This window comes from Saccoglossus kowalevskii, chromosome 7, assembly GCF_978046115.1.
Source record: "Saccoglossus kowalevskii chromosome 7, keSacKowa6.1, whole genome shotgun sequence".
NCBI lineage: Eukaryota > Metazoa > Hemichordata > Enteropneusta > Harrimaniidae > Saccoglossus > Saccoglossus kowalevskii.
This window is the reverse complement of record NC_140647.1, coordinates 24,025,239-24,047,729: the sequence shown is the minus strand read 5'-3', so window position 1 is coordinate 24,047,729 and position 22,491 is coordinate 24,025,239. Positions and strand designations below refer to the sequence as shown.

Genomic DNA, 22,491 nt, shown 5'->3' with positions numbered 1-22,491 from the left:
GTTGTCTTCATTGTTAGTCTCCCCAGCCAAAGTTTGCTAATGCAAGCATCATATTCGTGTGAGAAGTACAATGTATGTTCACGAAACTTGATGACTGCAGAGATTTTTTTCACAATACGACTAAAGATAGCCATGTTGATTGTAAAAACACGGAATTCACACATATTCAACTAACGGTTTCTCATGCATGCACTGAGCAATGACAGCATGTAATGGCCTACTAATATTCATCAGTTTCATGACAATGCATGCAATTAGTCTTGGAACCATGAAAAACTGGAGAAAATGCTGCCATCACTATTGAAGTCAAAATGAATTGTTTTACCCGTCCCTTTGAACGGCAGAATCAACTTTTGTAATCATCACCAAAACAAAAAAATCTGCATAATATTCAAAAATATTTATCAATCCCTTATATACAGTAGTCTATTTGGAAAAGAAATACATAATTGAAAAAAAATGAGAATATTCATAAAGCGTTATTACATAATTTATTTCATAAAAATATCAACATTCCTGGTTTTATTACAATGTATATATCAAGTCATAAACACTTTGTTTTTTATCAGCAATAGTTGGCTATAAACACCTTACTTTTTACCAGGCCTATACTAGCTATACACTGCCCGTATACTAGGCCAATGCTTGCTATGAACACCACATATTTACCAGGTCTATGCTGGGTATATAAACCTTACTTTCAAGTATGTGGACTGAATTCTCTACTATAAGTCCATCTACATGGCAGTCCCACTGAAAAATTACAGCAGCAGTATTCATTCTGCACGATGTTCTGAAATTTTACCTTACAACTACATGTAATAAAAGAAAAAAAAACAACCTTTTACTTTTGTGGGAGTTTTTAACATGCAAAATGCATGACCATACACACTGCAAACCACTTTGTTTTCGTAAGGAACAAAGGTTATGCGAATTTTGTGTAAAATCTGTAAAATTGTAGCAGTGAATAAGTGTCGGTGATTTTCGCAGTTTTATCTGCACGAATGCTTAAAACCGCAAACGTTTCTAGAAGCAACAATTAAGTGCTTTACACAGTATACTGCATTATGCCACTGCAACCATATTCTATGATTAAGTGACAACTAGTATATGGTAATTTATATGCTTGATAAGAAAGTAAATTATTGACTTAAAAAGCAAATAACCAATTTGATAGCTCTTGCGCCTACAAAGTGATGGACGGTGCCTCATTTACAATTCAAAGTGAGCAAGTCAATTTGAATTCTTAAGTTGGACATTTGAAGATAATGATTTGGTTCTTAAATTTTTTGTTTTCAATAATTAAAAATATTTCATTCTATAGCTACAAAAATATCATACAATATCACCATAGTACATCTAAAACATGGTATACATCTATTTCACTGTTTGAAAGCTATAAATCATCGCAATGGAGCTGGCAGAATAAGGATTAAAGCTCATATGTCTGATGACTTGATCGCAATAATAAACGCTGTATATTGATGTTTCTAGTTTGTGTAATTTGACCTTTCATGAATAAAGTATTATTATTATAAAATAACAAAATTTACTCTTGTAATTGTAGTATAAAATCACTGCTAACATGTTCATACACAGACCCTAATATATCAAATTTCGTCACAGCGCTATGTCATTACGTAAAAGACTAAAAACGATTTGACCAGAACTCGATGGAAGCCGTTAATATGAAATGAACTTATCTCTATACATTTTGTAGATTGTGGTTCATTATTATAAATATACACGTCGTAACAAATTGATAATTTTAATATTTTCACAGAATCAACAAGTAAAAAATTAAACTTTTGATAGATCATTATTTTGGCATGGTCCCAAAAACTAACATCTATTAAAAGTTTTATTTATGCAAGCACACAGGCTGCAAAATGTTGATAAAAACATTGTACTGGATTAAAAATACAACAGAGATACTGAGCCCCTTCTGAACTGTTGAATTAATATCTGGTGTCTTATTAAAAGTCAGTTCCAACGAGAGTCATTCAAGGAGTGTTGCTGTAGAGGCGTTCTAGGTGCATTAAGACAGACGAGTTATTGTGGGGGAATTACAGCACGTGCAAGTACACAAGGTGTTACACCATGCAAGTTATTCAGGTGTAGTATTAGTGAGTTATCTAAGATTGGTTACTCCAGGTGAGTAACCCGGTGCATCACTCCATATGAATTATCCCAGATGAGTTATCTCAGGCGAGTTACAACAAGTGATACCACCAAGGTTTGTTATTCTGGATAAGTTACTAGGAATATGGTTCATTTTCCCAGGTTAATCACCCCAGAAGAGTTAATCAAAGTAAGTTTTTAGATGCATTACCCCAAGCAAGTTATTCTGATCAGTTACCCCAAGTGAGTTATTTAGAGATGTGCATTAACCCCAAGTGAGTTATTCAGGTGAATTACTCAAAGTGAGTTATTTAGATGCATTACCCCAAGTGAGTTATTTGGGCGAGTTATTCCAAAGTTACTCCATGCGATTGATGGGGGAGGGCATCCCACATTTCCTTGGTCTGTTTCTGTGCCATTTTGTCATCACTGTAGTCCAAAGCATCAGCATGCCACATTCCAACACCAAGCAACTTTTTACTCTCGGCATAGTCATATCGCAGTTTTAAGCTTTGTGGATCATCATACCATACTTGATACACTTGTTTTGAATCCTGCGTGATGTAAGACAAATTTATAACTTTATTGATTAATTTATACAATAAATACAAATAAACAACTACAATTTTCATACTGAGCTGGGTGTTAGTTTTCGCTACTTGTTCACAATATGAATGAATCTGCCGATAAATTTAAACACTGCCCCCAGTGCTGCAAGAGCAAGGTCTATCACACAATTTTCTTTCATGGTCTTTGTTCATAGCTTGAACTCTATGCTAAATGGTTCAACATACCCACAATGATTGTATGGAAAAGCATGAATGCTCACATATACGTCAATGAATCAACAATTTTGTGTCAACGTTTTCGTGAACCCTTCTCTAAATGGTTCAACATACCCACACTGATTGTATGGAAAAGCATGAACCACTACCCGTGAAGCATGTTGTGAAAACAACTTCTACTTAGATTCTTTCAAAAAAAATGATAATAATATATTATTTAGGTGGAGTTTAAATTGACGGCAACCTTTATGTACAATATACTCTGAGTTTGTCATTTCACTTCAATGTATAAAATCAGAAAGCCAATAACATTTTTCAGGACTAGTTGGCATGGCTAAAACTCAGATAATCTCTTTAATTTAATCAAATACATTTATTACCATTTCAATAAAAGTTTTTTTCATGGCAAGACGATGTATAATAATAATATGATTTTGAAGGCATTTCATTTACATGCAACTTCAACTGTTGAGCAGAGGAGCCCATGACTTGACACCCTACCTTGGAGATGTCTAGCTATTGACAAAAAACTTTTGATGTGAATATCTTGCAAATACTGGTATTATATCATGCGTATTACTTGAACTTTAACAAGCAACGCTACAAGCAAGTTTTGTCTAAGACAGTGTTGTATAATGCCGTTACCTTGTAGTTGAAGTATGGGGCTTTGTACTCATCGTTCCATTTTCTGCCGGTTGTCGAATTTTGAATCAGTCTGTTGATTTCAGAATAATCTTTTTGTTTTCCTGCTGCATCACTACAATTTGCTCCTCGGAATGGAACTTTAGGAATATAACACACATCATGCTGTTAAAACAAATTTAGCTAGTTAGTACCAAATAACAATATTTATTTTGTTCACAATCTCTATCATAATAATATACGCTTTTTAAATCAAAATAAGTTTGCCGTAGTGGGCGCGATACACCTGGACACTGATTCTACGAATCCTTATTTTTATTTCCTAGTTTTTTTCATACGGTAATTAAATCATGGAATGAGACTAAATGTCAATCTCCACAAAATACTATTCTCTTTTTACTTTAGTGGTTTGGTCCGGACAAATGACTGATAATAATAATAATAATAATAATAATAATAATAATAAAGATAATAAGTTTTGTTCAACCAATTTTTATTTTGAGTTAACTAAATCAAATGTGCCACCATGATAAACGCTTAGTCAGCGACAATGCAAAGTGACGCCCTCTATCAGTGTCGAATGCAAAGTTGTAGGCCATGTCAGTGTGTTTTCAGCAGCGGTTTTTCTTACTTTTATCACATCCTTAATTTGATATTTCATAGTTTATCATGTTTTGGGATCGAACACAATGCCGAATGAACACAGCAGCTGGTGCATGATGACGTCAGAAATGTATCTACTTAAATACTGCTTGTTTCAAAATTCAGAATATTTCTCACATTGGCCCCTTGGGGGCAGTATACATATTCAGTTGCCTACCTCAGTGACATTTAGACAAGGGTAATTGTAACCATACCACGGCACTCCTAAAACCAGCTTATTTGCAGGAATTCCCATTTCCAGGTATTTTTCCACACCTTCAAATGTAAGTGAATATAAAACACTTTAAATTGCTATATTTTCACCCAAAAAATCAATTTAAATGAATTTTGCAGAACAAAAAAATATTTGTTGCTATCAACATTTACATCATTACTATCTTTGGAACAGTGAATCAATTTTGACTATGATAAAAAATTTTATCTTTCAATATTAAATAGTTACTATATATTATGAAAAAGGTTAAAATGATTATGAATTGTGTATTTTCTTCAAAAAACTGTAAACCACTTTAATATGTGGCAAAGATGATGTCTTAAAAATAGTACTGCAACTTTTGCAAAAGTTCTGTCATCACAAACTCCATAAAATCATAAAAATTCCAAACACTGAAAATGAAATATTAGTATATGCAAATTAGGGTAATTAATATGCACACATTGGGGTAAATAAAAAAAACACTTCTCACTTTATCACACAGTATTTGAGTATTTGAAATCAAGTGTTTGATTCTGATTGGTGAGAAAAAATACAGGCAAAACATACTAATGAAAACATTAGTATAATACTTCCTTTTTTTTTTATAAATTTAAATTACCTTTTACGGTTTTATTGTAAGGTGAATTCGCCATTCCGATACAAGGACCAAAAATTTGACTTTGTTCATCATATGACATCACAAATACAAAGTCCACTGCATCAGCAATGGCCTTGTAGTTATAGCAACGCCCATCAATACAATCTGGTGACCAGGCAACATCATAAGTAACCTTTAAATAGAGGAACATTTTTAAAAAATCATTAATTTTTTCATAAAAATGTATTAACACTTTGAATATTTTTATGTATTTTTTTCACAAATTGTTCTGGAGATTTTGGATAAAATGGAGAATATTTGCCACTAGCTAAATTCTTGACAAAATTGTCTTTTTTAAAATATGGAAAAACTTCATAAAAAATGTTTATTTTGTAAAAGGTAAAAACGGTGCATTGTGTCAGTTGATACAGACCCCAACAACATAAACTGTGTAAAATGCATTGTTTACTTAATATACAAAATTGGAACACCTTTTAGTCTTTTAACCTTTTATTAACAAACCAGGCTCTGAGGAGACAGCTAGGATGATCTCTTATTGTATGGACGACAACTCGCATTATTATTTCGTCCTCATTTTGTCGAGTCGAGCGTGTATTTATAGCTTGAACAGGAAATCAATGAACCCGATATTTACACACATGCATATGTATCCTAAGATGTTTGATGTACGTGTGTAGTTTGAACGTGATTGGTTCAATCATGTTTGAGATACAGGTGAGGATGACTTATGTATGGACAGACAAATCAACAACATTTATACATCAAAAGCCCAACCAGATGAGTGTAATCGCTAGTGTACATACTCATGCCCCCGTAGAAATGTATTTGGTATCACAGCTTGGCTTCCACCACGATGTGATTTGGGTTAGCATACTAATTGCGGTGGCTATCTTGCCCCTATTTATAGTATCAGTTCATGTTTAATGCATGAATACGTCTATGTTTTCGGTCGAAACATGACGCAACAAGTGAAAATCCTGAGTTTAAAATGGTGGATAATGTATGCAAAATGCCTGTCAATCACAGTTTGAGTAAGCGAGCATAATAAACATTCAGTTACTTAGTGGACAGAGGTGGAGTTAATTACCCATGAGCACGTAGTGCAACTCATGAGATTGAGCGGTTCCCCTTCAATTGATTATCAGAAAACAAAACGAGGGGATTTTTTTGGAGGGGGGAGAATCATTCATGCCACAATACAGATTGCAAAATAAAATACTGCATTTAATGTAAATAGAAGTGCAACTCTAATATAAGTACATGTGTTATATTTATTGTTATCGGTATGTATACTGGATCACTGAAATAAAACTTTAAATATGACCATATCGATACACTTCTGTATACGCTACAAATGAAACAAACACGATATGCCTTGTATTTAGTCCTCAGATATACAAATCCACATATTGACTAACCTCCATCAGATTGCAATATAAGATGATGTGCTTCTAATTTTTACGTTTTGTCAATGAGTTAAGTGTCAATCAAATTCATTATACTCATTCTCATTCACTGGCTTTTATTTTCATTTATTTCACTGACAGATGAATGCACTACTGTAAAATACTTTATTTTCGCTTGGAATTAATTTTCGCTGAAAGGGAAATAAAAATCTAGCGAATATACCTTTTTTCCTATATTTTACATTCAACTCAGTGAAAATTAATTCCATACAAAACAACCAAAAGTCTTTTTCATTAATTCCAGCTAAAATAAAGTATTTTACAGTAAATTTAAACCCATTGAATATGAAAAATTAATAATATAATGTATTGTTTCCTTCAGAAAACCTAGTCAACATCTCTGTAACATCAAATCTGCTGAAATTAAACCCAGTGAATATTTCCTCTTCTACAATACCCAAATAAACTTGCAATGCAAGGAGGATGTCCCTGCATATAAGGCTACTTTACTAGTGGGGCACATGCACATGGAACTACAGTTTTGCAAGATGGCTATCAAATTTGCTATCTAATAAGCAAACTAGCTATTTGATTTGCCAAAACCTTTGCATTTATGCTTGGAACGAATGGTTTGGATGTGCGCACAATTTGGACTGATAAAATGGGACGAGTTTGTTCATGTTTCGCACTGTACAGAATCTAGACTGGGGCATACCATTTATAGCACAGGGTTGGAAGATGTATATCTGAATATGAGAATTACTTTTGTGACGACTTATTGCCAGAGTAATTAGGAGCTGTTGACTTGAACAGAATTTCTGCACATTTTTTTTACTTCTGTTTGATAAATTCGACGAGCCACGCCTCTCTATTTGCAATGCTTGGGTGTAAGTTAGCTGTTTCACAATTTAGATAACAAATTTAACAGCCATCTTGCAAAACTGTAGTTCCATGTGCACGTGTCACACCAGTAAATTGCAGCTAATTTTTAGTTTAATACATGAAACACAATGTTGAATTTGTATGCAAAATAGATAATTAATATGCATATATTCAAACTGAAATCAGACTTAATCTACACAAGAGGTATACCTGCAATGATCTAGTCTTAACATGGACAGACAGACAGACAGACAGACAGACAGACAGACAGACAGACAGACAGACAGACAGACAGACAGACAGACAGACAGACAGACAGTTTAGTGAGAGTAGCTGTAACACCTACTTGAGAATGTGGATTCTGCACATGAAATGCTTTTGTTGTTTGTTCCACCAAATCCGTCAATAACTTTTGCTGAATTGACGAGTCATTAATTGGTTGTTCAATATCTAAATTTATGCCATCCATGTGCCAATCGGCTGCTTTTCGTAATTTATCCAGGAGCCAGTTCTCACGAGCCTTGATATCAGTGAGGTTAGCAACAGGAAAATCACCTGAAACCAAAACACTTCACAAGTGAGAATGCTTCAAACAAAGCTTGAAACATTCAAAGTTATTATGATAATTTCAACAATTTACAAAATGTTATTTTTTTTTCCCACATTTTTTGTTTGAATATTTTCCTATTCTTATCTTATCTTATCACTTTGAAAAGGGATAGGTGGACAGAAGTCTTCTGTAGAGTCTATGGTAATAATGAAAAAATAAAACACATAGATTGAACAAACATCACGAAAGAACCAATCGGGAGGGGGAGGGGACAACTATTTTTTACCATAACTTAATCTCCTAAGCAACACGAAAAGAATACAATACCTAAGCTTTCTGAAAATATATATATATTGCCATGGTTACATGCTTAGTAACTGGTGAAGAATGCCCTAATTGCAATTAAACTACCGGGTGTATTGTTTTCCCCTGTAACCTTAATTTGCAATCTTCTGATTCCTGCCAACACAGATAGAATTACCAATGAATGAAGCAAAACAGAGACATATTGCCAAATTTGTTGACCATTCATAGTAGAGCATTTTTTTTCAATATTTATTTTTCCACCAATTTAATCCACAGATCCTCTAAACATGAATATACCAGAGTAACTGCAGTGTCATGTTGACTATGGGTTCTACTCAATGTTTACATTGGAATTGCTTGTTTACACAAAATTGGCAATTTAACATTTTGTCGCCATGACAGTCATTATGTTTTTTCTACACGCAGTTCTGAACATCTATAACCGTTAAAACTTTAATGTAATTTATTTTACCAAATCTGGATAATATGTACCCACATTTGTCAAAGGACTAAGTAATCTTGAGATTGTATGTACAGTGAATGGCAGAAACCTGTGGACATTATACATATAACATTTTATAAATTAAAAGTGGCTGTTAGAATTAGACCAATCGAGTAATGAAGTTGTGACATCATATAAGTATAAATTAATACAACAATTTAGTCATCCAATCAGAAAATGCAGGAATTTGAAATAAGTGGGCGGGGCATAGTGATTGAAGGCATATGCATGTAGTATTGGTTTAGAGCTCTTGGGCCAATCACAATCACATCTTAAAATTGGAATGAAAGGTTAGGGTCGGTTATTGTGTATTTACAATACGTTAATAAAGTAATGTACAGGTTTCTGTCGCACACTGTATATGTTTCAACCAAATGTGTCAACGCAGACTACCTATTTGTCTTCAGTTAAGCGCAACCTTTAATTAGGCACTGGTGCCACTAAAACGATGTATTTTACACCTCAATTAAGCGCCAGACAGAGTTGAAATTTTGGCACGTAATGATCGTGAATTAGTAGTGATAGACACGTTCGCGGAAGTCCCTCACTGATTAATAATCGTAACTGTAAAACGCAGCATGACCGGATTTCGCTACAGTTATCGTTCGCTAATAAGCAATGCTTTTGAGTTTGTTTTATTTTTCTGTTGATCGTATGGCAAGGTGTGAATGTTTTCTGAAGAATGATACTTTTTGTATAACTTTCTAGACTGTCTGGAAACACGTCATAAATACTTAAAATAAAGGCTACAGTGACTAAGTGTCAAATTTAACCATAAATAAGCGCCACTGTGAAATGAAAGTGTAACAAATTGGCGCCTAATTGAAGACAAATACGGTAATAAAAGATACACCATTTTTATCAAAAAACAAGAAAAATAATATAAAGGATGTTATTGTTTTTATGATAAGTACACTCACCTTTTAAAAGTACCTTTACTTGTTTAGAATGTGCATAGCACATTAGCTCTGCATCATAATCATTGAACATTACAATAGACGTCACTTTCGACCAGTCATACTTCTTCCAGTTCTTCCCACCAACAGAAAATACAAATACCTGTAATGGATACATGTATTGGTAACATTAAAGAGGGACAAGGCTAACAAACTTTTAACCAAGAAATTTTAGTAAACTATTCCTTGCTCTTTGAAAGTCCAACGAAAAATGTTTTTTTTTTTTGTGCGTTTTATTATTAATCATGAACTTCAATGCTAGTTAAAAGCTTAACAATACAGAGAAATCACAAATGCACTGTTTCCATAGAAAATAGGTTTCTCTATTCTTACTAGCTGCAAAGAATACTGGATCAAAGCTCAGACAAGTTTTACCTCAATGTATAACAGAAATGTCTTGAGATACATAAGATTTCCAGTTTTTGTTTTCAGGAAGGATTATTCAGTTAAACTTGCAAATAGTTTGTTTTGATCGATCGTTATTGAAGCAGCGTAATATATACGTTTTGTTTGATTTTGGCTTATTTAATATAAATGATGTCACTATTCAAAACTGCATTTTTTATGTCTTTGGCGTACTTCAGAATGATAGATTTTCAATGTTAGCCGGTTCTTCAAAGAATCTGTTTTTTCTGATTGAAAGTACAATATAGGCTGTTTATACCCTTTATGAGAAAAATGTGAAAATTTGTCGTAATTTTTATGTTGACTGACTGATAACGTTTCGTACGTATGTACATGATTTAAAAAAAAAAAAAAAAAGAGTTGTAAGGCCAGGAAAAAAAAATTCTCTGTTTCTCGTTTCATGGAAATTTTAAAATGAGGCGAGGCAATTTTTTTTTTTTTTTTGGAATACTGAGCTAAAATGGGGGGGGGGATTTGAGACAAGTGCGAGTACAAGCGCATTTAGGAGTGCTTTAAAAATAAAAAAAACACAGGCGCATAGTTCAAAATGATGCGCACGGAAACGAGAAACAGATATTTATATTTTTTTCTCAGCCTAAGCAGAAATTTTCTTATAATTAGGCATTTCTTCTTTTTTATTCTTTTAACTTCAGTTCTATTTTGTCAGATTTATTTTCTTAATTCTATTTTTTTTAATTTTCTGACTGTGAACATCCAAAAATCTGAATATCTTTCATAGAAGATCTCAAATAACCAGATTAGTCTACCAATCAGAGAAGGTCTTGTATACAGTCATTATCCTATTTGTTCGCAAATGTTGAAGTCTAACCATAGCTGTATACAAAACTTTCTCTTGGTTATTGAAGTTTGCAAGATTTGAACATAATCTTCTATGGAGATTGGTCTGATATTTTGGTATAATCAGACAAAAACAAATCATGTAGTTCCATGGTAACATGTTTTTTTTTGTGTGTTTTACAGTACATTTGTGCCATTTTTTTTAAAACAATTGGCCAAATATTTTAAAACCATGAAATACAAAATACCCATAACAAAAAATATCCTTTTTTATTTTTATGTTTCTTTTGTTTACTTCAGACGCAAAAGTGCTATCATCATACAAAAGAATCTGATCACTGAACGCAAACTTTCACATAATTTAAAATATTTGTTGTTGTCATTTTGGGCTATTATCTGATTAAATTCTTTCTACATACAGGGAAAAGATGTATGGTAATAAGGTTATCATAAGTATGCTCTCAGGCAGTACAGAAATGCATCTACCTCTGCTATTGCCATACTCGTGTAATAACCTCATAATATCTCTGCCATAGGAACCAATGGTAAAATGCTATACCGGTAATACTAGTACATCTACTAACAAAATGGCTGCCATCCATCAAAATACAGCCATCATTTTCTCATAAATTTGGCTGGTGACACCCCCCCCCCCGAAAAAAACAAAAAAAAACATTGTTTAAGTCAATATCCTTATATTTTGGACATTACCTTACTTTTGTTTGTGTACGTTCGAAATAAATAAATAAATATCATATATTACTACCCGGGATAATCAGACAAACTACAGCTAAACCAGGAAATGAGAGTTGAAAGTGTCTCACCTCTTTTGCTGGTTTTCTGGTCACAGGATCACAGAGGGATTGATCCGAACATGGACATGTACTCGGAGGGTTCGTGGCCATTATACTTAAAAATGGCAATGAAACAATTACTGCAACGAAGACCGTGGAACAAGTCATGGCGATACTCGAACCTTCACTCGAGCAGACAAGACCAGACAAAAACACCTAAGTCGCAACACACCCCCTAGCATGTGTCACGTGTTTGAGGAAAGAAATAACACGAAAACGAAATCATTTGTCCTTGCTGTCTTTATTTCATAATTTTATTCAAAGATGAAACTGTACATTACAAAGTGTATAAACACTGTGGTTAAAAGTTAAACTGTGCGTACTGGGTAGATTTTGAACCCCCTATTTTCGACCGCAGGAAAGAAAGTGATATTCCGGGCGATGTCATGGCGCCATCAACGACAACCACAGTCACTTGGGGGTGAAAATCAATAAATACTAATTTTTAAAAAAAATCCTCCGCTATACGTATATAAATAAACAAGTTGTGAAACATGGCACCTAGTAAATCGACACCCTGTCGGTTTCAAATTTCGATTTCTTACCTTAAATAGCGAAACAAAAATTTTAGAGGGGATCAGGTGTTACGTTAATAACCATTGTTCATAATCGCTAACTTGGTTTTATTTAAAACTGCACAAATCCCGCGTTTTCTGATGATATCCGACGATTTCATGAACGAAAATGGCCAGCAGCCAGAATCAAGGGGGATTCGCACAGAGTTCTGGGTAAATCAAGGAAATACTCGCTGTGACGGCACGCCTGATTGGCTGAAAATGAGTATGGGCACTTATATACGTATAGCGGATGATTTTTTTTTTTCAAAAAATTAGTATTTATTGATTTTCAGCCCCCAAGTGTCTGTGACGACAACAGACAAATAACAACTTTTGTTTTTTGATAATATTGGTTACTAGTATATTAAGAAGATAAAATTTCGTGTTCGAATTTCAGGATATATTTAACAGTGCCGCGGTATTTAGAATACCAAAAATGTTGACAACCCATATTGCATGGCTTTGGTTTGCTTTTGGGAGCTTGGATTGTCGTTGAAATCCAAATCGTCTTCATTCAATGGACCAACGCTTCGCAACTGTTGCTATCAACATATCGGCATTTGTGGGTCGTCGTACCACATGCCATGCGTGCTGTTGTTTTGATTCTTCAAAGATAAAAACAAAAGAATCAACTAATCACGTGACGTGTTCAATCATCTGTCCACAAATGTGATGCATTCATTGCAAAGTAGTAATTTATGACTCCATTTAGAAAATAGTGGTACTACTTTCGTGTTCAACTTACAAAGTTGAAGAACCCAACTGTCTTAAAAGTTGTTAAAGGGCGACAGTCGTCGTGCCGCGTTCTGTTCGATATGGGACTCATATCGACGTATACAACGCGTGTAAAATACATTTAAATGAAAATCGAACACGCGCTGCGCGCTGACCACCGCGCTTTAATACACGAACGGAAACACTTGATAAATATGTGTGTATAATACTAGTAGCAAATTTATAAAAGGATTTGTTTTATAATTTAGAGAATGATCCAGACCATGAAGTAAGTTAATACTACATGGGTTATCGCCCCCAAAATGTTCCCTTACGCTGTATGTGATACAACATGTACTGTACCTAACATCACACGTCGACGGCATGCATGCAAGAGGATAATGTGCCAGAGTGGACGGGTTGTATGTAGTGTACAATATCCTAGTACCGTCCATAAAACAGCGCCATCTAGCGACGAAACGCTCATGTGACGTTATAAGAAAATTTGAAATATATTTAACACATAATTTAGCAACAATGTTCTTTTATAAACCCGCGAAATGGTTAAAGTATGATGACTTGTGTTTATCATTCCGTAACCTTGGCGTTGTGGCTTTATACGTCAACATATTCATCGCGTCACTGCAATATTGCTCGTCTTCAATGTTTAAGTTTGTTATTGGATCGTTTGATCGTTGTACACACTGTCTGTGGAACCCAGAAAAAATACAGTAAATAAAAACAAAAATTGAGGTTTCCCAGATTATTGTATGATTAATCAATAAAGCCAGTAGCACCCAGGTTTTATGAACGATTGGGTGATTCGTGGAAAAATAATGATGTTATACTAACGTCGACAGTGATGGTGATGCACGTCGAGAGTCAAGTTACTTAAGTTACAAGTATATTAAGTACTTTTTTACTCGACTAGTCTATTGTCAAATGATGGACATGGACACGCGAGACTTTCACTTACCCAAAGATAAGCAGTGGTAAATAGTAACAACGCTGCCGTCAATGGCGGACTCTAGAGTGCCACATGATATAATCATAGTCCTTCTATCAGATAAAGGGACTATGTGATATAATTGATATTGATAAATTCAATAGACATTGCTCCTCACACTTGATTGTACGGCATTCCATACAATATAAATATGTGTTTAGAATCGAACTAAGGTGATATATACAAGGTGTATATAAGCTACGTTCACGCTACTGGATCTCAGGCTCGGTACGTGTTGATTTTTTAATCCTTCATGTTTGGAGATGGATTACAACAGTTAGTTGGGACCCCAACGGCTCGTAGTGAAATCATTTCCTTATTAGTCGATCTGTTATCTGACCAACACATTATAATAATTACTTTATTGAAAAAATACTGTTATGGTATTATTATGAGCCATCGTGCACATGAACGGCAAAGATGGGTTTGAATTTTTGTTTATTTTTTTTTCCCCGATTCGACACTGTCTCTTAACACTTGCTGAGATCTTTAACGTGAACGCCACTATAATCAGTAGTTTAAAGCGAAACAAAATTAAAGACAACATAACTGAGCTGAAATATTGAAATCAAACTACCGTAAACATAATTTGTGTTTGCAGTAATCTAGTCCCCTCCAAGAGAAAGAATTACGCATAAAAAGTCCATGTTTGTGCAAATGCGTAAAACTTTCTCAATGATTAATCAAATGGCTTGTAACAAATGGCGAAGCCCTTAAATCAAACACGAAGTGCGAGAAAGGAGATCACTTCTCGGTCTCGGTGATGTCATAGCTGGAAATTATCAAGATTATTAAAGCAGTATTAGAAATTTTTTTGATGTGCAGACGAAAACGTTCAAACGCGTTCCAGTTCAGAAAAGTATTAACATTTGTCAACGATATGTTTGATTACGTTCTTAACTTAGCTCAATTTTTTGTAAGTTTTGTTTTCAAAGTTAAACTGTTTATTACTCCACCTGGTAATTGTTAGTCGTGATGCCATTTGGGGTCAGAAGAGAGTCCTTCCTTGTATGATTAATCGTTTCATCGGGACTTGCTTGAATAATTACGTTGCCTACCAATGTGTAAAAGTTAAATTAACACTATTCACCTAGTCACGTACGACAAGGGCCCAGCCAGTGGTGTGGAACAAAGCTAGTAGTATCAATCAGGTTGGCGAGACCGTAATTGCGTGGCTAACATCTTTATACTATTCTCTCCTCGCCTGGGGTTTTCATTAAAGACAAGATAATGATCGAATAGAGCCAAACGTGTTGGCGCATAATGTTTATACATTATTATCGATTACCTCCGTACCATAATGTCAAGCGAACATTACTGGATTTGTTTGTTTTTCGCCGTACATGACTGCGTCAGCAGCGTGCGTTGACACGTAATGATGAGTAGTCATCGAATGCAAGTTGCTCCGTACAATGACCCTCGAGATGGTAATGATGAGAAAGAAAATCGCATCCGCCATTTTGTTTACTGTATAGTATATTTGAATTTTCAGTGGAAATGTTTTAAAGGGCGATAGTCGTCACGCAACGCCTGCGCGAGATATATGGGTCTCATGTAAACAAAGATGGCGACTTTGACTGTTGCGCAAATCAGCGAGTACAAACTGAAACGTTACCAAGCTTTAATTCCTCAGCTCCTGAGAGCGAGGTTATTTTTAGATATGTTGGCGATCGCAGCTGTGTCTGCGGAAGTACCATGGGAGATTGCATGATGGGAGTGAAAAGTCTTTTGATCAGTAAGATAATTTTAGAAAAGTGAAAACTAGAGTGACTGTGAATTAAAGGTTGGTTTTAAATATAAAATATCATGGAATCTGGATGAAATAATGAAAGGAAATTGTACGGGTATGAAAGGGCAGTAAATGTGGCAAGAATGCAAGGTCAGAATTCGGGGGTCAAAATACGTCACAATACATCCATCATCATCCATCGGCTGTCAACAACTATGGATGCGGCAAAAGTCTTGATTTGCAGTTGTGTGAATGACCGGGGAAATAATTCATGCCAATTATGTGCTTCAGTAACAGTATTTGCTGCTTTTTTGTGCAATGGAAATTAATTCAAGAAATGCTGCCAAAGGACATTTCCTTCTAGTAAACAAAACAACCTTGGGACGTTTATCTTGAGAAATTGAGAAGACGAAAATCCCTTGGGACAGTCGTTGTTGTGAAACAATGGACATACTTCGCCAGGGTATCAAGGGTAGTTTTGATTATTAGAAGAGGGAAACTGCTGCTTTATGGAAGAGCAAAGTTCAATGTCATTGGCCACAGTAATTCTAAATCGATGTTGGTTTTAATTGGTGTTACCTGGTGTAGAAGTAATAACATTACGATGTTTTCAAGTTTAATAGTAAATTACTAATATTAAGAAATTAATAGTAAATGGTAGACTCCCCTTTGAATAACATCAACCAGTCTAACCTGGTTGACAACAATGACATTCTAACAGCAAGGCAATTAGGACAAATTAATAAAAATATACAAATATCGTTTATATCAACTTGGAAAAGTGAATTACAAAACGACAATCAATCAAAACAAAATGGAATATAAATAAATTAAGAGAATACAGAGAATTAAAAAACAATTTTGCTTTTGAAACCTACCTTGTTACCCTGCAAAATATTGAGATGCGCGAAAATTTAAATAATTCCGCCTCAGTGGCCATAACTTTAAAACTGAGACTGGCAGTGACAACGGAATACCCCTTGCAAATAGATTATGTAACCTTTGTGATCAGAATCAAGTAGAAGATGAGTATCACCTAATGATGTCATGCAAAAGTTATACCCCCGATAGAAATGTCTTATTTGAAATGGCAAAAACCAAAATTTGTCACCAAAGACACAATTCATAGTCTTGCTAAACAACAGTGGTCTAACACTTCCTGTAGCAAGATACCTAAAGAAGTGTTTTGAAATAAGACAGCAACCCCAGCGACAATTTTCTTTCCCAGTTAAGTTTTGCATTTTTTCTATCTTTTTATTGTATAATAATTTAGTCTTAATATTTTCTTTCTCTGTTACAGTAATGTATTAGCTTGGTTTTTTGTATGTTTTTATTTTATTTTATTTTATTTTATTTTATTTTATTTTATTTTATTTTATTTTATTTTATTTTATTTTATTTTATTTTATTTTATTTTATTTTATTTTATTTTATTTTATTTTATTTCATTTCATTTTATTTTATTTCATTTCAATGTTTTATTCTTTCTTAAACATTTGTAGCCATTGTCAATCCCTCCGGGTAATGTGTAAGTGTTAATAAAATTAATATTATTTAATTAATGACCCCGCACATTAGTGATTGGCCTTGGATAGTTGAAGAGATTTTTAAATGGGCGACTCGATAGAAGTATTCGCCGTGACTCTAGACTTTTCATTCGGATTTATACAACGCTTACATGTTACTATCAGGAAGGTTTAATGTCTTGTTTGTATTTGCACAATTTGAAAGGAGGGTTTATTGTCAAAATATACCAGTATATGGGTGGTTGTATGCATATTGAACTATACAAAATTTGAATTATGTCACCAAACTGTATGTTTTGACGACTCGTATGCAATTGTAAGATTATATTTCTGATATACCCGAAGTGAATCTCAGCACTGTGCTTTTTATAAATGTTATGGTTCAGTTAATAATTTCCTGGAAACTGTACAGAAAATCACAGACTTTCATTATTTTTTGTTCATAGTTTTTCTAAATTTTAGTTTTTATTGTTCATAATTATTTACAGTAATAACACTTTTTTTCTGTTATGAAACCATTTCCAATTATTGTGATTGTGTACATGACAGCTTTGCCCCACACAATAAGATATGTATGGATATGTGCGAGTATGTTTCATGGGTTAATAGGCCACTTCTTTATATCCCACAATGTCTGGTAATTCTAACTAACTACTATTTCGCAAAATTTACCCAGCCTTGCTTCTACTCCCATATTGTCCCTTATAATGAAGGTTAATTCAGATATATTGTAAATAACACAGAGGTAACACTACGATCTATTTACCTTTACATTCCCTGGTATTACACAACAGCCTTTGTGTTGAGGCAGTTATGGTTCACAACCATCACCAGTTCTCTTGTCATATATTTCTTTTGGTGATTGGATAGTATCGAAAGAGTCACCGGCGGTACTCAGTGCATGTTGCGCCCAGGTCAAACCTCATGCTTGTGATTTCCATTAGAAGAGCGCATTGGATTGTGGGAAAATCAATGTTAAAGGAAACATCAATCCAAACAACATAATGACCTCTAAAGAAAAAGATAGATTCTGTTGTCAGAAATTGAAAAAATGATTTCATCTATAACTTCAAAAGTTGAACTTCAAATTGGCTGAAAGTTTATAAATAGGTAGCATACATGTACTGGTGCCATCCATGTTTATAAAATAGTTGTCATGGAAACAGAACTGAAAATATTTATTTTTATGTTTTTTCACCAAATGCTCAAATTTCCTTATATTGTATACAATTTACCGGTGTGAGTAGGTTATATAAGTTATATATTACATGTTGACCACAAAAAGGGGACAAAAAAGTGTCATTCTATATTTTACGACTAAAATATCGATTTTTATTTTTTTAACGTTTTTAGCAATATCTTTACATGATGTGCATTTGTAATATTCTAATTTCCATTACTATAATTATATACATGAGTAACATGCACAACGGAAATTTGAACTAATTCGCATCAGTATTTCTCATGTTATAAATGAAATATTTTTTTTCAATTTCTGACAACAGATTCTACGATGTCATACTTCACCCATAATCCTTTGCTTGAGAATCAAGATGGATGACTACATAATACTGATATAAAGTTGAATATCTAGAGAATGAAAAGTAATATATAAAAAAAAACTGTAAATTGCATTCTCCTACATTTGTGGAGCTTTAGGGACATTATGTTGTTTGGATTGATGTTTCCTTTAATCAACATAAATGACGCATGCGCAGCGCGACGACTACCGCCCTTTAAGCGTCACAGTCACCACACCACGCATGGGACCCATTTCAAACGCAACGCGGTGTGTTTTTTATAACGCTAGGGCGACCCCGGAATCGAAATAATTTCTTTGTATTCTCTTATGTTTTTTCAAACTTGAAAATAAGCAGCTTATGATTTTGGAAAATTAACACGAATAATGTGGAGGTGACGACGATGACAACTCCGTATGGTGTAAATGTACGCGATTTTCATTATTTGTCCTGCCTTAGTAAAATATAAAGCGCCACAGTATTTGCACCGCGTCATGTTTGAAGGGGTCCCACTCGACGTATGAAACGCGTGTTAACAAACCATGTTTGTGCAAAATTCGTACGCTCGTTACAGGAAGCACAACACGATACGTCCAATGCGACGTACACACCGCATTTGATATACACTGCATTATATATTATAGCGCTTTAAAATGTCAGTAACCCTGGCCGATTTGACAGTCTTGGATTTATTGGTGGCGTTCTTGTGAGCGACTTATTAAAATGATAAGTGGCAGAGCGTGTATAGCGAACCAGGATCAAATTGGATCACACGCAGTATTGAATAACGCTATTATATTTATGTACATTCTTGTGTATTGCATTTTACGTATAATGTAACAGAATGGATACATACGACTTGGGACAGTGTTGAATATTTTGCACATTTCTTGTTTATTATTGGCTTGACTTAAAGCGGAGGGGTCGTCATCTACGCATGCGCGGGAATTGAGTCCCAAGCGACGATAACAAAATAAAACCCAGGTTATTTTTTTTCTGGACATTTTGATCAAAACTAAATAAATTTATCAAAAAAAATATAGAAAAATACTTCAAAATCCAAGAGCAATAATTTATAATATTATCCGCCATTTTTTTTGTAATCTGTTTGTTTTTTTGTTTTGTTTTTTGCGGGGTGGGGGGTTGATGAATTTTAATTGACAGTGAATTTGTACCGGTAATCACCAGGATATGAGACCTTTTGGGTTCATTCATGAATACCTATGCTCTGAATCAAATTAATTTGATTCGATGTTAGTAGTGACGAATGTATTAATACTCTCCACGAAATCTATTACGAATTCAACAGTACGGCCGATCGTCACCAGGAAGTGTATTCGGTAAGATTTCACGTGCATACCCATCCAAGATTTTTTTTTTACTGAGATAGAGCGGAGGATAAGCTTGTCGACGTCTGATTAGTGAAATACAAACACTGTTTGCCCGGATGTACGATTCAATCGGGAGATACATGTTTCTATTTATCGTGACGTCATGACGTGAGTCTTATCACTCATGGCCCCGTTAAAACAAAAAACAAAAAAACGCGACACTTTTCACAAATGAAATATTAGCGCCAATAAGACTAATATGCATTTATATTACACCGTATATGCATTTATACTACACCGTAATGAGCTGTTCTAATGCGCCATTCGATATTATTTAATTGGGGATTTCTGTAAGACATTCGCGACTATGTTTGATATCTCACTCTAGCTTTAAAGGGCGTGGTTGTCGCGCCACGCATGCGCGAGATATCGGTCTTATATAAACAAAGATGGCTTTGACTTTGACTGTTGCGCAGATCAGCGAGTACAAACTGAGAGGTTACACCCCCCCCCTCAATAGTGTTCCATTCTTTACCATCATGGTTACAAATACCATTGTTACACGGATCAGTGGAAAACGTGAGAACGGTTTACCTGAAAATGTTCAAAATAACACACTACGGAAAATGTTCAAAATAACCCTAACCGGAAACCAAATCTTAACTTTCTCACTTTAATCACGGTTACTCTTCTAGTAACCGTGTTTTTATCGACAACTAAAAAAACTGTTGCAAATCGCAGAATTTAAACTTTGGAAACATCAGTGTCAATTTCAATCAACAGTAACTTGGCAACAGAATTAACACAATGGAATTTGCCTCAACATATCTGCATACTCGTTTCCATCAATTTTAACGAAATTCTAGGAGCGCGGTGACGTCAAACAAAGAATCATTTTTACACAAAAATATTTTTTTTTTATGCCCAATCGCCCATAAGAATGTGTACTGCTGTTTTACCACACTCGGCGCATGGTTATTTCCCTTTTGACCGTCTATATGAATACTCTTACCGTACTGAATATGTCTTCATTTTTATGGTTCTTATTGCCCGTATGTCATTATTAGTCGTGACCATGGGGAAGCAGTGCTTCCCTATTAAAATAAGATTAGCATCCAAAACCTTGCAAGTCGACATCTTCCTCGCGAGATCAAGGATTACGTTAATACTAATCCAATCCGTCAATAACAAAATTAGTTTATCGCTGGACCTGCCTGCCACGTCTCATCCTATTCATCTCATCTTTGGTAGATATCAGATGGCGAATCAGCCACCATGATGTGACTTATCAATTAAATCATCAGCTATCTTTCCTAATAAATAATATTATTCCCTTTTTGTAAACAATTTCCCGCTGGATGAAAGCAAAAAGTGATAATTTATAAAATCTATTTATAACATAAAGGAATAATGTACATAGTTAATAACTTGTATTTCAATAACTTAATATTGTATTTTTCCATAATTCGAGAGTGGAAATAAATATATACACATTTCAACAAATATGAGCCGACCTGCTGAAAATATTCGCAGTGACGCCAGCTCATCTCAGAACCCAAGATTAGTACCAGCGGCAACATCGTGTGTCAGATATCATTACCAACTATGAAATGTATCAGCAACCGGAACAAATAAGTCGGGCGACAAAGTTGTCAAGTTAACAACAATGTCGTCAGATTCAGAGAAAGTTTGAATATAAGCGTTGCCATGACACTGGGCGAACTCTCACCTGACTTAACTTACACCACGCAATGAATCTAATAGCAATTGTTCAAAATGTCATAGAATTGATTGTAGAGCTATGCGTTCTGCCCCTCTAAGTGATACGTGTTCAATAATACGGATATCATCTCCTAAAATGTCATGATTGTGTAATTGGGTAATTCTGTGGCCATTGAAGTGTTTATCGTTCCAATATAGCAAAGAGATATGTCATCTAGCCGGCATACGTGCAGATAAACCCATAATCAGAATCCAGTGCGAATACTATTCACTTCAAATGATTATCAACATCGGTATCTTGTCACGTGAATATCCCTGTGGCTAAAATGAACCTTATATATCATTCATTATTTTATTCCGATATCTGTATAATTGGAATGTGAAACCTTCTTTCGAGATACTGAAACGGTGAATATTATTAACGTTGTTACTATGGATACAATGATATGAATATGATACGTACGTATATCTGTTATACCAATATACTATAATATCAATTTTACCGTACAAGTAAGAATCTCTTTATTATTAGAATATTATCGTGGCGTCCATGGGTAGAAAATTTAGTATTTAGAAACGTGTACATTGCAACCAAATCGGGGAATACTAGTATTTATACACGGAGGTGAATTTCTTTTAGAAAGATATATCCTGGGTTGTTCTCTGTTTGTATTGACATCACAGCACACGAAATAGGCAAG

General features: G+C 34.4%; 1 protein-coding gene across 1 annotated transcript; it reads right to left on the bottom strand.

Annotated features, from left to right (window-relative positions):
• Window positions 1-472: 472 nt before the first annotated feature.
• On the bottom strand, window positions 473-11,862 carry LOC100371430 (di-N-acetylchitobiase-like). Its single transcript, XM_002738401.4, has 7 exons — window positions 11,656-11,862; window positions 9,593-9,731; window positions 7,661-7,869; window positions 5,027-5,198; window positions 4,369-4,466; window positions 3,552-3,713; window positions 473-2,675 (listed from the first exon to the last, which is right to left on the bottom strand). Exons 1-7 carry the CDS (start codon window positions 11,791-11,793, stop codon window positions 2,469-2,471), a joined length of 1,125 nt encoding a protein of 374 aa, XP_002738447.1. The 5' UTR covers window positions 11,794-11,862; the 3' UTR covers window positions 473-2,468.
• Between the last annotated feature and the right edge of the window lie 10,629 nt (window positions 11,863-22,491).